Raw genomic sequence first — 15,828 nt, forward strand, 5'->3', positions numbered from 1 at the left:
CAGAAAAAGTGGTACAAAGGGTTTAAAGTGTCAATATTGGCCTAAAGTAGGAACAATTAGTTTAAACTGGCAAATCATGGGCATGAAAAATTGCAAATGTGGTTAAATAAGCGTGAGATATGGTGAAAAGAGGTTAAAAGTGATAATAATGGGTCAACGTGTGATATTAGGTGGGAAAAGTGATGGAAAGGGTTTAAAAATGTGTAGAAAAGATGTTGAATTTTGATGGAGAAGTAGGAGGAATGTCGCAAACATGGATTATGGTAAATATCAGCAAAAATGAGTTCCAATTGCTAAAATATTCTTAGTTTTTCGAAGGCATCTGGCCTAGTGGTTAAGGACGCTGGGCTTGTAATCGGAGGGTTGCCGGTTCAAGCCTCACCGGGGCCGTCACTGTGGGATGTTGAGCAAGTCCCTTAACCCCGAACTGCTCCCCAGGCGCCGCAAAATGGCTGCCGACTGCTCCTCAGGGATGGGTTAAGTGCAGAAGACAAATTCCAATAATGTACTAACATTACATGGCCAATTAAAGGCGAAAGCCCGATTTAATCTTAATCTAATCTTAATCCTCCCAGTGTCTCACGACCCCAAATGGGATCCTGAACCCAAGGTTGAGAGCCACTGCCTTATAGAACTTCTGAGATGAAATAAAACAAAATCCTTATGAGAAGCCAATCAAACATCTAAATAAGAAACTAAACAGAACGGTTGCACTTACAAACTTACAATGTGATGATAAACACCTTGTGATTTTTTTATCTGATGACAAAATATAACACATTGATTTCACCAGATGTGTTTGTTCGGGGTCCACTACAAATCTCCTATTTGTTCTCTCAGATATTACATAATAAGGGTGATAACAGTAATCACAACATGTTGAGGTCATTGAGGGCAAAGACCTTGAGTAGTTGTTATCAAGTGTACTGGAGCTACTGGAGACAAACAGGTGACCAGCACTGAGCACAGTTCACAGATATAAAAGAATCGAGTTATTATTTACTTAAATGAGCTTCATGAACCTGTACTTTAAGGTAACTGTCTTCCACATGTATTTAGTCTGTGCACCACATGGCAAAGAGACAGTAAAGTGTGGAAGGCATCAACAATATCTGACACTTAATTTTATTTGACCAAATTTTGTGGAATAATTTGAGAAAACATTCCAGGATTTTGGAAAAATTTTGAGTTCTTTCAACAACAATTTACAACTGAATTATTTGGTAATTTACACAGTGAGTCGTGTTTTCTCAGTCATTTTCACTCTCTCCAGTGGGCCGAATCTGATGCTTTGAAGGGCCGGATTTGGCCCCCGGGCCTTGAGTTTCACATTCCTGACCTATCAAATGTCCCATCCCAGATATGGTTTACTTGATCTAAACCCTTGGGACAAATGAAATAGATCCTTAGCTTTTGAAAGTGTCAGTCGTTTACAATGTTTGTTACTTTACATTCATATTCCAACGTGCTTGCTCCATTTTAGGGTCACAGGGATCTGCTGGTGCCAGGGTGTACACCCCGGAAAAGGTCATGTTTTAAGATTGTGTGAGGAAGCTGGAATACCCGGAAAAAAAACAGGAGAACATGCAAACTCCACACTGGGCTTGAACCCAGTACTTTCTTGCTGTAAGGCAGGCGTGCTAACCACTACAGCGCCGTGTCCCCTACCCAAAATTAAAATTAAAAGAATAAATGAAAAGGAAAAAAATAAATAAAAATTGAAAATTAAATACAAAAAAAATTATATATATATATATATATATATATATATATATATATATATATATATATATATATATATAAGTGGGAAAAATACAGGTTAAAATACAAATATAAATACATCATTAAATAAAAAATTGTAAAACTTAAAAAAAAATGTTATGGATTGATAAATAAAAAAGAAAATACAATAAATTTTTATTTATTTATTTTATCATTTATTATTTGTTTTTAATTTTGGCAGGTTTGGTCCTCCATAACCCTGTGGTTCTTTATTTTAAAAATCAAACATTACTTTGGCAGAGTCACCGTTAATCCCAAATACGTTTATTTTGTACACGTATAAATCTATTATTATATAATATTTTATAATTAAACTGCCACTAATTTGACTACAGCTTGTTAATATTTTAGCCATATAAACAGACAGAAACAGCCGTCCACGTCTGTTTGTTTTTTTCCACGTGGATGTGCTGCGCGCAACTGCAAACGTGCTTACGGAAGTGACGGTAAGGCGGCGATGGCGGCTCGCAGTTCCATTCCGGATTTCCACTGGACTACAAACTGATTCTAGTCGGGACTGCTCAGACTTTGGGGAACTTTTGCACCCTGGTCTATCTTTAGAGCCCACACGGACTTAAGTGGCATTGAAACCGTGCTTGTCAGCGAGCGACCCCGCGGCTTTTTGGGGGTATTTTTTGTCCAAGGTTCAAGGTGGTCACCCTGTCGTGCTAGCGGTAGCTCGGTTGGTAGCTACGAGCTAACGGCGGTTGTTACACTTGCTAGCTCTGTGCTAACGTCCACACAGCGGCTTGTCTCGCGCTGTTACCATGCGAGGGTGTCTCATTTTGTGCTAATTGAGCCACAATTGTGCAGAGCCACAGACTCAGACGCTCGCTTTGCTTGGCCTCCTGGTTCGTTTGCTCGTTTGGCGGTTGAAAGCGACTGCAGAGTCTCTCCCTGGTTAATAACGAGGCAGCTTTGGTCCAAAGCGTGCTGCCCGGCTGAGAGGTGATTTTGAGCGGCTGTGGGGTCTCCGTGCGGCCGTCGACATGCTGAAGACCCGACAGTGTTTACTTGGCATCCGCACTTTTCTCGGTGTAACGTCGAGAATATGGGGCTTCATCATGTACATCCTCAGGAAGCATTTACGAACGGTGAGTGTCCTCTGCTTAGCCTGATCTGTCACTATGACAACTGAACAGTAGGGATGTCCCGATGCAACTTTTTTTTCCACTGCAGATACGATTCCGATATTGCAGCCTTGAGTATTGACCGCTACCGAAATTGATCCGATAAGATATCAGCACTAATCATACATACTTTTATGACTTATGTTGTAGTGTGGAATCTTAGAAAAGTCTTGATCAAGTCATGTTACTCAAACAAGTAAGTGATTTATTTATAAAGCGCTTTTCGCAGATAAGTTCACAAAGTGCTGTACAGAGCAGTGGAGAAATTAACACAAGTGCAACATCATAGTAGCATAATAAAACATGGGTGCATATACATCATACCAGCAGCATCATAAAAGGATAATACAAATTTAAAATGCAGTTAACTAAAAGCTTTCTGAAAAGCGGTGTTCAACAGTTTCTTAAGAGTCCACACAGTTAATCTCCCTGAGAGACTGGTGCAGGTTATTCCAGAGTCTGGGGGCCACAGCCTGGAACGCCAGGTCTCCTCCGGTTTTAAATTTCGTTTTTTGGGATCTTTAGGAGACCCTGACCTGAACACCGAAGGCTGCGCCCTGAAGTGTAGGGGCACAACAAGTCTGAGATATATTGAGGGGCCTGGCTATGTGATGCTCGGAAATGAAGGACTAAGATTTTAAACAGAGAACAATAGTCAGCAACTGTGGGTATGAGAAAAACTGACCCATTTATTATCAACCAATTGGTTACATACATTTTAACCTTCAACATAATATCTAAAGTATTCTACAATTGAATAATTATAATATAGAAAGTGTCTGGAGGCACATTAGACGTAGCAATAGCCCCCAAGACTATTGATACATTTTAGTCGAGTGGTGTAAGGCGCTGCACTCACCGCTAACGTGGGTTCGAATCTCACATTTGACAATTATTTTTTTCTTTTTCATTTTAACATATTTCACACGGCAAATTCCACCTTTAAAAATACATTTCCGACAAAAATAAACATTTTAGGGTTAGGGATAACGTTAGGGTTTGGGCTAAAATAAAATGGTTTGTGGGGTAGCTAAAAATAAATGAGCTAAAATACAAATGACAGAACTTTAAGTCACGTGGTGCACCTATCAAGTGACCTAAACTGGACAATGAGGGGCATAGAGTGGCAGTCTACGGATGTGTTTAACGTACCCTTAGCCACGGCCTATGATATATATCGGATATTTTAGATGCAGTCTGATAAAATCCGATATTCGTTTTCTGGCTGATATCGGACCAATATCCGATATTAATATCGGATCGGGACACCCCTACTAAACAGAGTACTGATATATCCTACTCAAGTAGAAGTACTGTTACTTGATTGAAAATTGTACTCAAGTACAAGTAAGTCAAACATAAAATACTCAAGTAAAAAAGTAGCTTAATTGAATAGTACTCAAAGTAAAAGTTTCTAGTTACTTTCACACCATGTTTATTTTTGGTTATAAATATTTCCATGGTTACCTTGCTTACAGTAAACATCTCGTGTGAAAACTTAAAAAGGAAGAGAACAAATGTTGCACAATTGGAACTTAATTTATTTTTCCACAAAGGCATCTGTATAAAATAAAAGGTTTGTCAAAATGTATGATTCTTTAAGTAAAATAACACCAATGAATGATGTCAATTCAAAATTAAAAATAATTCTCAGGCTCAAAGTATAGCTACATTTATGAACTCTAAAACAGCACCATTCCATTGCCAAATGTACCATGTGGTACTAACAACATAATAGGTAGAAACCCCAAACTGAGCCCAAGAAAGTGGCTGAGTGTTGGTCAGAAATGACACGACTAAGAACGTGTGGATTATATTCAATGTGCCATGAAACGGAAATAGAAAAATAATCACAAAAAATAATAATTTACGCAGTAGTAGGGTGTAGAACTTTTAAAAAAAAATTATTTATTTTTGTTTAAATCATGCTTAAGTACAAGTAAAATTACTGATTTAGAAATATACTCAAAAAAGTACAAGTAGCAACAAGATTACAGTAACGTGAGTACTTGTAATCCGTTACTTTCACCCCTGGCTACTACATTGTTGAAAGTTTCATATATATATTTTTGTTTACCTTATGTGGCTTATGTTTTGTTATATAATAATATTTAGTCTTTAAAATCACTAAATCTAAAGAGGAACTTTTTCCAAAATGTTTGTGCATGAAATTGTCTTAAATGTCTTGCTGAAGCAGTAAAATTTCTTTCAATTTCAATTCAACTTTATTTTTATAGCACCAATTACAACAATAATAATAATCTTGTACCACTTATCAAAAGTGTAAAATTCTAAAAAAAAATAATAATAAAAAAATTCCACATGAACACAGCAGTGGGGAGTAAAAACTCCCTTTTCTCCCTTGAAGAGAGTAAACAGAACCTCTTAGACCCCTTGGTACAGTAGTACAATCAGGTCAAATGTTCTTCTGTTTTTTTTTTTGTTTTGTTTTTTTAAGCCATGGTATTAGGTGTAACTCAAGGCTATATTTCTGACAAAGATTCTTGATTTAGTTTATTGAATGAAAGGACATTTAAAGAGAGATGGGACTCTTTTGTGGGCTAACTGGTCACAGCAGCTAGCGTCTTCCCATAAATAATCAGGACAGCATCACATTTAAGGATTATTTTGTGAAATTTAGCAATATTCAATACTGCAGTGTGTTAGTACTCTAAGTTAAAAAAAAAACCAAACACACGTATTAGTGTTTTTATTTGTCTTCATGCATTATTTTGAAAATGTATTTAGTTTTTTAGTGGTTTACAGTCCTATGAGCAGGTTAAAAAATGCTGCTTTACCCAACATGCTTGTTGTTGGACTGTGATAACTAACCAGAGTGCTTGGCTAGCACTTAGCGAGGGAGAACCTGCAAACTTATCAATGAAAGACACTCACCTTCTTGTAGAAACTAGTTACCGGTTGTATGGGGATTCATTCATTTTATCTTGAAACACAAGGCTAAAGTTCATTTTAAATCTGTGTTGATAGGAGTTGGTGGATGTTGGATAATCATTTTCTTACAGTATCATAAATGTATTCGTTTTTGTTTCACTTTCAACAATTTCATAGAAATGTTCTAATTTTTTTTTTTTTTTTTTTTTTTCCTAATAGTTCCAAAGCTAACATTATCCAATACAATGCAGAGAAAACAATTATTGAACCTGCAGAGCAGATTTTCACATCTTAATTTCCTGTGTAAATAAGTAGTTATTCTCTGTAATTATAAGACTGCACAGATACCTAAACAGCTGTTTATTCAGCCACATTAAAGCTAAAGTAGTAATGCAGGTCACCGTCAATGACTTCCACACGTCTGTATACATTTAAGGAGTCAGAAGCGCGTCGTCTGTAACCTGTAGGAAGGCACACACAGGTGTCGTCTATTTGCTCGTAGGCACGTGGGCTGTTGTAATATGAGTGGACTTGAGCACCGTATCAGAAAAACAAATCTTGGAGGAGGGCCTTTGTGTGCGTTTGTCATGGTCCTGCTGGTTGCAGCGTTATTGTTCCAGCTCCTGAAAGTAGCTGAGTTTATTTCAGAGCTAAAGTGAGAAGGATTATGTCTTTATGTCTGCATAGAGAGCTACTGTTCTCTCTCTCTCTTTCTCCATCTGTTTTTCCCTCTTTCCCTGACACAGACAAGCTCAGTTGTTTATAATTTGAGTGACTCTGATGCAGTGTTTAGTTTATTAAAGATCCCCATTAGATGCAGTAGAGCTGTCGCTATTCTTCCTGGTAGGGCTGGGCAAAAAATCGATTTAATTGATTAATCGAATTTGTAGATAAAAACGATTTTTATTTTGCAAATTTGTTTATATTTTTATTTAATTTAAGTTTTTTTTTCCCACCACAGTTTTTGTTGGACTTTTTCGAGTTCCGATGTGAGCCAGCCCCCTCTTTACATTTGTTTGCCCTTTGAGTAGGCTATATTTGTGCCACTGGCATGTTCAAGTTTTTATTCGCACTATGCTGCGATGCTAAGTGAGAAGTTTATTTTTTTTTTATTTGTAATGTTATAGAATATGTAGTTATCTGATTTCTTTATCAGAAAACTCAAAACAACTAAAACAAACAAAACATTTTAAAGTATTTTTAAAAAAACAAAGCAAAACAAAACATTGTGTCCTTTAAACTTCATCTTATCTCAAATGGTAACGTCTGTCCTTAATTTACACTTTTTTCATACATACATTTTTCTATATACAACATCTCATATCATATACAGTGCATCTGGAAAGTATTCAATTTCACAGCGCTTCACCTTTGTAAAAATTTTTGTTTTGTATTTATTTATAGTTTTGTAAATTTGTGAAAAACTATGGAAATATGTTTGAGGAATAAGGCTGTAACACAACAAAATATGGCAAAAGTGAAATTCTGATGCACTGTGTGTGTATATATATATATATATATATATATATAATATTTTATAGCTTAATGTCTTATCACAGTATATACCACATACAACAATGTGCTTCTTTCATATACATATGCATACAACACAGATATATTACCTTACGTCCTATAACTTATCACATATTTATATATCTAACATCTACAATATACATACACATACAAGTTTACACAGTTGTTGCATCCTAGATTTGTCCTCATATTAATAGATGTCGCTTTACCAATATTTTAAATGTATTCATGTTATTTTAGTGGTGAGTTTGAGGTGTAGGCAATAAATGAAGTGTAAGATAGAAAGTTCTAGTTCTTCTTTTTCCTTAACCAGTGTTCAGAACTTCTGATCACATCTAAGATTCTAAATCAGTAACAGTTTCATTGTATTTTGAAATATTAGGTCATCACGAACACACTGTGCTCTACTGTGTAATAATCAGCACATGACAAGTTAACTTTTAACCTATTCTACAGATGACACTATTACACAATGGCTCTACAAGGCTTTCTCTTTTGGAAAACAATGCAGAGTTTAACGTGCATTTTTTCTACAAACAGACAATGGAATAATTATATTTTTTATATATTTAAATGCTGCTAGCTGCATTGAAATATCTTCAGCAGTTAGTAGAAATATATATATCTATATATATATATATATATATATATATTTTAGATTTTATAAACGGTAAATTGTTAAATGTCATAGAAAGGTTGTTTAGCTTTTGTCAGATTGTGAGTAAAATCAAGTCCTGGTAATTGACACCAATTATTGTCAGTTGTTAATAATAATAATAAGTATAATACATTTTATTTATATGTGCTTTTCAAAAACTCTAAAGTGTCTACTTTACAGTTATTAAAACCATTATACACAAGTCAAAAAAGAAACTAACAATCGCAAGTTAAGGTTAAGTTTGTTTACTTTTCTTAGTCACTTTAATAGTGTTTTTTTTAAACAGTCGGCCATGTTTGTTAGTGAGAGCATCAGACAGACACGTTGGGAAGTTTAAAAAGCCCACTGACTAGTGCTGGTGACACTGAAAGGTTCCCCCCCAGACAGACAGAGGGGAGGCCCCCCGGCCAGGGCCACCCCGTTGTCTGTCAATGTCACCCTGCTAGTCTCTCCTCTCCGTGTACACCCTGTGCTCCTCCTGTGACGCCCACTGACAGCTGGGGGAGTAAAAATAGCCATGTCAGGGTGGAGTGCAGAGCTACTGGACATAGAGTAGCACAATGACGGTCCCTCTCATTATTGGGCTGCGATCGATTCAGAGAACGTTGGAGAGGATTGGTCCTTTCTCTTAAAGATCTCTTAACTTCTTTATCCATCTTTTGTCCTGTCTAGGTTTACAAAGGATGTAATTCCAAAGGGACTTAAGATCTGGAACTATGGGAACATTTATAAAATAGAAATTTGTCATGGGAATTATTTATTGGTATTAACTAGTAATTATAAATAACTCTACTATATCAAAAGTCAAAACAAATATTAGCATCCATGCAAAAAAATTAATAATACTAATAAACGTAACCTTTCAACAGATTTGTTCAAATCGTGTAACCATCTTGTTTTTAAGAATTTATAATCTTAAAAATGTGATTTCAACTCAAAACCTTTATTTCCATGCAAATGAGAAATCTCAAAACCACTCCTGGGTCAATTTTTGTCAATTAATATTGGGAATATTCAAAAATAGAAAAAAAAAATGTATGTTTATTTGAATTAACTGGTAATTAGGAGTAATTTTAAATAACTAGACCATATCCAAACAAATATTAGCATCCATGCAAAATAACACTAATAAACAAGCAAGCAATTCAACATATCAATTACAAGTCTTGTAAGCATCTTGTTTTTTTAAGACTTGCAGAAAGTAATATGATCTTTAAAAATGTGGTTTTGAACTAAATATCTTTATAACTGAAAATCTCAGTGGTAAAAACCGCTACAATGATCAATAACAAATACAAATAAGTCTTTGTTAATATATTTGATTGAACAATCAATTATTTCACAAAAAAAGCAATCAATGTTAAGTGAAATATTACTCATGCCTCACCTATTTTAATTTGAAAATGACATAAAATGACGCAATCTTCCTCTTAAAACAACTACAAGTCATGGACAAAACCCTTTCATGTTTTGTCCTCTTCCTATCATTAAGCATACTGGCATAAAATATGTTTTTTTTTTAAGTCAAGATGATGCTTAAAATAAATTCTCCCAACTATGTGTAATATCCCTTTCACATGGGTAAATTCACCATTTATTTCCATTACTTCCCATAAATCCCTGTTAATCAGAATTTATTTAGGTACTGTACACGCTTTGCATCACCCAGTCATATATGTTGTAGTATAGTTAGGTTTATTCACATGGTAAAATGAAGAAAGACAGTGTTTAGGTAATACAAACATCCTTATGTTTTCATATAAAGTCACAATAAGTGTCAACTATAAGGCAGAGATTTTCACATTTAATGTGTTAAATCTATACAGACTCACTATGAGTCCAATTGTTTAGTAGTGCTTTCAACGCCTTTATTTTGCTTCAATATTGTTTTGCCTTTTTCTCCCACAGATAATCCAGTATCAAACGGTGCGGTATGACACTTTGCCCCTGTCGCCCATCTCCAGAAACAGACTCAGTGAGTACACACTTCTGTCAAAGTAGCAGAGCTTTCATAGCATAATGTCAACATGGAGGTGTAAGAAGGAGTTGGACCAGTTTGTACAAAAGAGAGGGATTGTGTTGCATAAAGTGCATCAACAAATACACACAAACACATACACTCACACACCCGTTATGTCCATGCAAATGAGGAATCTCAAAACTGTCAATTCAAAAACGTGTTTTTTATGGATGTTTTTCCTGTGGGTCGCTGTTTAAATCAGTGGTTTCCAACCTTTTTCAAGTCGGGACCTCATTTTTATACCCCATTAACTCTTTCTCAAAAGTTAGTTATTATGTTTGTTATACTGCGTTACAAATACAAAGTATATAATACAGTAGTTTGAAATTGTGTAGTGTTTTTATTTGAAAAATAATTAAAAAAAAAAAAAAAAAGATAATTTTTAAACATGGTCTTTTTTTAAATTTTTAAATTAATTAAAAAAGACTTTTTCTCCTCCCCATCTCACCCTAAGACCAAAGGCCAAATAACTGAAGAATTATAGTTCACAAGACAGACACACACACACACCAAAAACAAAAAATCAATGATAATCAATACAATACAATTATATCACACCAATTATATCACATTTTTCAAATAAGTCAAAAAAGGTTGCCAGACTTCATGCAATTTTTGGATTGATCCCCTTGTAGAGTAACAAGTCTTCTCTAATTGAATAAAGTATGTGACCTCTTTTTAATTTATTAATTTATTTTAATCGGTACATTTTTGGATTAATTACTCCACATTTCAGGTGACCCCATTTTGATTCCAGGCGACCCCACATGAGGTCACGACTGGTCGAAAAACACTGGTTTAAATGATAAAAAGATATATAGTGCTGATCTGTCTTCTAGTATTACTACTTATTTCTTTACAAAAATACATTTTCCTGTTCTGTATGTGATTTTTAGTAACAAAAATGTTTGAACATTCCCTAAAGACATTTATCAAAAAAAAAATGTTTAATTTAAAATTAAATTAAAGTATCTTTAACTTTATTCTGAGGATGTAAAAGGTTAAACATTCATCAGCAAATGTTTTCAGTTGTATTGATGTTTCTTTGTAAAGTGACACACGTATTGCTGCTGTTTCTGAAACACAGACGGAGTAAAGAGGAAGATTCTGGTTCTGGACTTGGACGAGACGCTGATCCATTCTCACCATGACGGAGTCCTGAGGCCCACAGTACGGCCTGGCACACCGCCAGACTTCATACTAAAAGTGCGTCCAGACTCATATTATCATTCCCTGTCAACATAGGAACAGTTTCTGACTGAATCCCTGACGTCTCTATTTCTCTGCTCAGGTGGTCATTGATAAGCACCCAGTTAGATTCTTCGTACATAAAAGGCCACACGTTGACTTCTTTTTAGAAGTGGTGAGTTTTCCAGGGACCGTCTGTGTTTACTCAAACGTCCTGAAAAGGTGTTTGTTTTTGATTGGTGCTTTCTCACCTTTTGTGCACAGGTGAGCCAATGGTATGAGCTGGTAGTTTTCACAGCCAGTATGGAGATCTATGGCTCAGCAGTGGCAGACAAGCTGGACAATAACAGGAACATCCTAAAACGCAGATACTACAGACAGGTTTGTGTTCAGCCAGCATGACACACCTCACCACAAGTTTCCTCTTCATTCCAACAACTGCTTTAAAATCAGGTGACCATATTTTGATTTCCAAAAAAGAGGACACTTGGCCTGACCTCGGCATACTCAAATTACCTTAATTCATAAGGTTTAACAATTTATTTCTTTATAAGAAAGACCTAAAAAAAAACAACTGAAGTCAATCACCTTTTTTATGTATTTTTATAACAATCTAATCTATACCTTGCTGACTGGAGACGGGGAGGTGGTGAAGTGACGAGGTCTAGACCAGATGATGAAAAATGTACCTTAACTTCCTGTAGGCTAAGTTTCTCCCAGTGGCTCCTTCATTTTCAAAGCCCTCTCTGAACCTCCATGGAGGTTTTATCATTCAGGACGGTCTTCGTGCTGATATTTTCTAATAACATCCACCACTATTTCAATTCATTTTGGACATTAGTCTCTCTTCTTTCTCTCATGTCTGACGATTTTGTCAAAACAAAGCGTCATCTTTAATGATTCTGTCACATTTGAGTAAATTTACTGTAATGACACGATACTGACAGTAAAGAGCAACTCATTAGCTCTCAGAAACAGCTGGAATTTATCAGATCGAGCAAATATTAGTGGTTACCGTCATTTAAATTTACGTGTTCCCTGAGATGCGTTCAGGCTCCCTGGGAAACTCAGACATTTTGATGAGTTCGTAAAGTCGGGACAAGATGTTAAAAGAGGACATGTGCAAGTAAATCTGGACATATGGTCACCCTATTTAAACTCATTATGCACTTTGACTGTGAAATGTTTTATGCATGTTTTCCCAGTGATGTTGATCCTTTGTTCTTCTCTCTAGCACTGTACATTGGATCTAGGCAGTTATATTAAAGATCTGTTGGTGGTACATGATGATCTGTCCAGTATTGTAATCCTGGACAACTCACCCGGTGCTTATCGTAGTCATCCAGGTAAGGTTTGTTTTTATTTAAAAAAGGTCCACAGGATAGTTGCACTTTGAATATTTTTAATACTCCCATTTTTTTTTTTAGTATTTTGTAAATATTCTGGATTCCTTAGACCAGGGGTGTCAAACTCATTTTAGTTCAGGGGCCAAATACGTACCAGTTTGATCTCAAGTGGGCCACAGATTTTAGGTGGAGGGGAAAACTTATCAGCCCTAGTTTTCAATATTGGGTTAAATTGACTTTAAAAAATTTTTTTGATTTTGTTTCCAATTTTTGTGTAATTTAGAGGAATTTTGGGAAATTGTTTGTGGGAAATTGAAAGATAAGTGGAAAAAAAAACTGCAAACATTAAACTGGTGAATTTGAGATATCTACAACTGGATTATTTGCATCTGAAACATTTTCAGTTTTTATTTTGAGTCTCCAGAGCCTGAACAATGCAGAATGTGTCGCCAATATTATTCACCGTCATCGTACCAACTTAAAAGTGAACATGTGGTTTGGCCAAATGACCCAGTAAATAAATCTAATTCACTAGAAGGGTTGAGCTATAAATATTAAATGGATCAATACATTCTTATATTTTGTGGCTGAAAAAGCAATAATTATGTGTTCCAGTGCTGATCAGAAGTATAGACTTTTTACATTTTATGTATGTAGCCGCTTGTGTTCTTGACCTAGATCTTGTGATGAGGCACAAAGGAAACATACAGTATGTATAAAGAAGCAATTCATTCTACAGAGTCTATATTCTTACAGTAGGTCTTTACCAGTGTGTTCAATAGGAAGTTGTCCTCTAGCATAAAATTATAACTGTGTCTTTTCCATCAACTCTGACTGACTGGATTTTTCCTTCCCTCCAGACAATGCAATACCCATCAAGTCCTGGTTTAGCGACCCTAGTGACACAGCACTTCTTAACTTGCTGCCTATGCTGGATGCACTGAGGTAGGACGACATCAATGTAAAGCCTTTTTATATTATTTAGAGAGCAGAAAACTGACTAAAGAAGTGATATGTCGATGTGTAAAGGGTTGAATAGCCCTTCGACATTGTTGGAAACGTTTTGTGCATTGCATTGTGGGATGTGGAGTCTTGTAGATGAAGTGTTTTTACTTCATTTTTTCTGTATTTTTTTGTGTTTACCCCCAAAAAACTCTGCCAAATCAAACACAATGATAGATGTTTATTTCGGGGTTTAATCAGAAACATCCAAGTCCAAATTCCGTGGAGTGAGGTGATATCACAGGAAATACTGGGAACAAATTAAAACAAAAATGATGTTCCAAATGGCACACTCTGTACTATACACTACAAATGGTAAATGGACTTGATTTATATAGCGCTTTATCACCACACTGAAGCAGTCTCAAAGTGCTTTACATATCAGCTCATTCACCCAATCACTCTCACATTCACACACCAGTGGGACAGGACTGGTGTGTGAGGCGCTAGTCGACCACTGGGAGCAACTTAGGGTTCAGTGTCTTGCCCAAGGACACTGCGACACATAGTCAGGTACTGGGATCGAACCCCCAACCTCTCGATCAGAAGACGACCCACTACCACCTGAGCCTCAATGAATACATACTGTCTACTACATACTATAAGTAGGATTAGGATGATGACCATTCCCACTGAAGTATATTTCCAAGTTTCCCAAGATGCATTTCAAACCGACAGCGACAAAAACCTGAAGCACACTGAGGATAAATATCTCCATTGATTCTCCACCTTTGAAAACATTTTAAGTGAGAAAGTGACCAAGTAAAATATCAGCATGTGCTCATTTTTCGAAGACCCGCCATTGTGTCACTGACAAAACTTCCGGTTAACTTCAAAACAAGAGCCCTATTTATAAAAGCATTGAAAAAATAATGGAAGACAAGAAGAGATGCTTTTATTTTGAGAAGGAGATGTTTGATTTTTAGCTTGAAGCAGGTCCCAGGACCATTTTACGTTCCGCTCGCAATGCATCATGGGGCAGTTGAGTATGACTAGTGTGCCCACCGTGCATGTCCCCATATAGTTATTATAGTATCCTGGTATTTCTCACATACTCAGTCTGTTCGTACTATATCTAATGTGAACGCATTACATACTCATTTTGATGTCAGACTTGGCTGGTGAAGTCACCGTAGGAAATGCACAAAAAACACCTTGATACTTCTGTCTATGGTACTCCACATCCCATAATGCAATGTACCAAACTTTTCTCATAATGTCAATGAGAGAGTGTTTACAATGGAGATAAAGACAAACTTTCGAGCAACAATTTCAATCTTTTACATTTTGATCTTCAATTCATTATGTCTTTACGATCAAAACATGTAACCTCCAGCAGCTTTAAACAATTAATAGGCACTGCCATCTAATGCGTACGTTTTCATTACAAGTTGGATGTCTTGTAGGATTAGCATTTTAATGCAATAGACATAAAGGAAACTGTAACGTATAAACTTGAACTTCATGTGCTTTACGTTTGTCTGTCCTCGTAGGTTTACTGCTGATGTTCGTTCCGTCTTAAGTCGAAACCTCCACCAACACCGCCTCTGGTGATTGGCTACCATCAGAGAGACGGGGCTCAGTGAGCAGCTTCTATCCTCTATGGCTTCCATCCTGCCCTCCTTCCTCTACACAGGCCACATCCCCCCACCAGCCTCTCGGACTCATCCTGAGGAGACGAGGGTTGGAGCGATGGCCTCACATGGGATGGACAGTAACGAGATCACCAGAGCCCAAAACTATTGGAGGGAGGGGGGAAAGCTAGCTCTTTTTTTTTTTTTCTTTCTCCTTCTTGATTCTGTATTTGTATTTTTTCCAAAACAACAAGGAGCCTCTCTGCCTTATCGCTCCTGATACTGACTGTGCACATTCTGAGGCCACCTTGTGTTGATGAGTCAGAGTATGCTTGCTGAGTTCTCTAGTCCTTTTTAAAGTTTTTTGAAGATTAGGGAAGGTGAGAGATTGACGAAACCACAACAACACAATATTTTGACGAAAAAAATAAATAGAAACCACGTAGAGCAGCCTCAAAGTCCACATGGTTTATTGGTTCCTGTTTGGATCGGTTCACGTCACCTGTCTGATGTTCATCTGCTTGCAACATAAACACTTACAGGAACTATTTTGGACTGTCACTTTTTTTTTACTACTGAGTCCCATGAGAAGGGTAAAGACGACGCAAAAAGTAAAGAAAAACAAAATGGCGTGAATCAATATTAGGACTGCAGTGCCGCCTTTTCCATATCTGATTGTCACTATAGTGTAGAGAGACTTTGT

The 15,828-nt window shown here is 36.3% G+C and overlaps 1 protein-coding gene across 1 annotated transcript; it reads left to right on the forward strand.

Moving 5' to 3' along the window:
• Nucleotides 1-2,201: 2,201 nt before the first annotated feature.
• Nucleotides 2,202-15,372, forward strand: LOC114480253 (CTD nuclear envelope phosphatase 1A). Its single transcript, XM_028474219.1, has 8 exons — nt 2,202-2,876; nt 9,904-9,970; nt 11,103-11,221; nt 11,307-11,378; nt 11,468-11,584; nt 12,438-12,549; nt 13,410-13,494; nt 15,045-15,372. The coding sequence occupies exons 1-8, from the start codon at nt 2,772-2,774 to the stop codon at nt 15,103-15,105; spliced, it is 738 nt and encodes a 245-aa protein (XP_028330020.1). The 5' UTR covers nt 2,202-2,771; the 3' UTR covers nt 15,106-15,372.
• The last annotated feature ends 456 nt before the right edge of the window (nt 15,373-15,828 follow it).

The sequence above is a fragment of the Gouania willdenowi genome, chromosome 18, assembly GCF_900634775.1.
Source record: "Gouania willdenowi chromosome 18, fGouWil2.1, whole genome shotgun sequence".
NCBI classification, from domain to species: Eukaryota; Metazoa; Chordata; class Actinopteri; order Blenniiformes; family Gobiesocidae; genus Gouania; species Gouania willdenowi.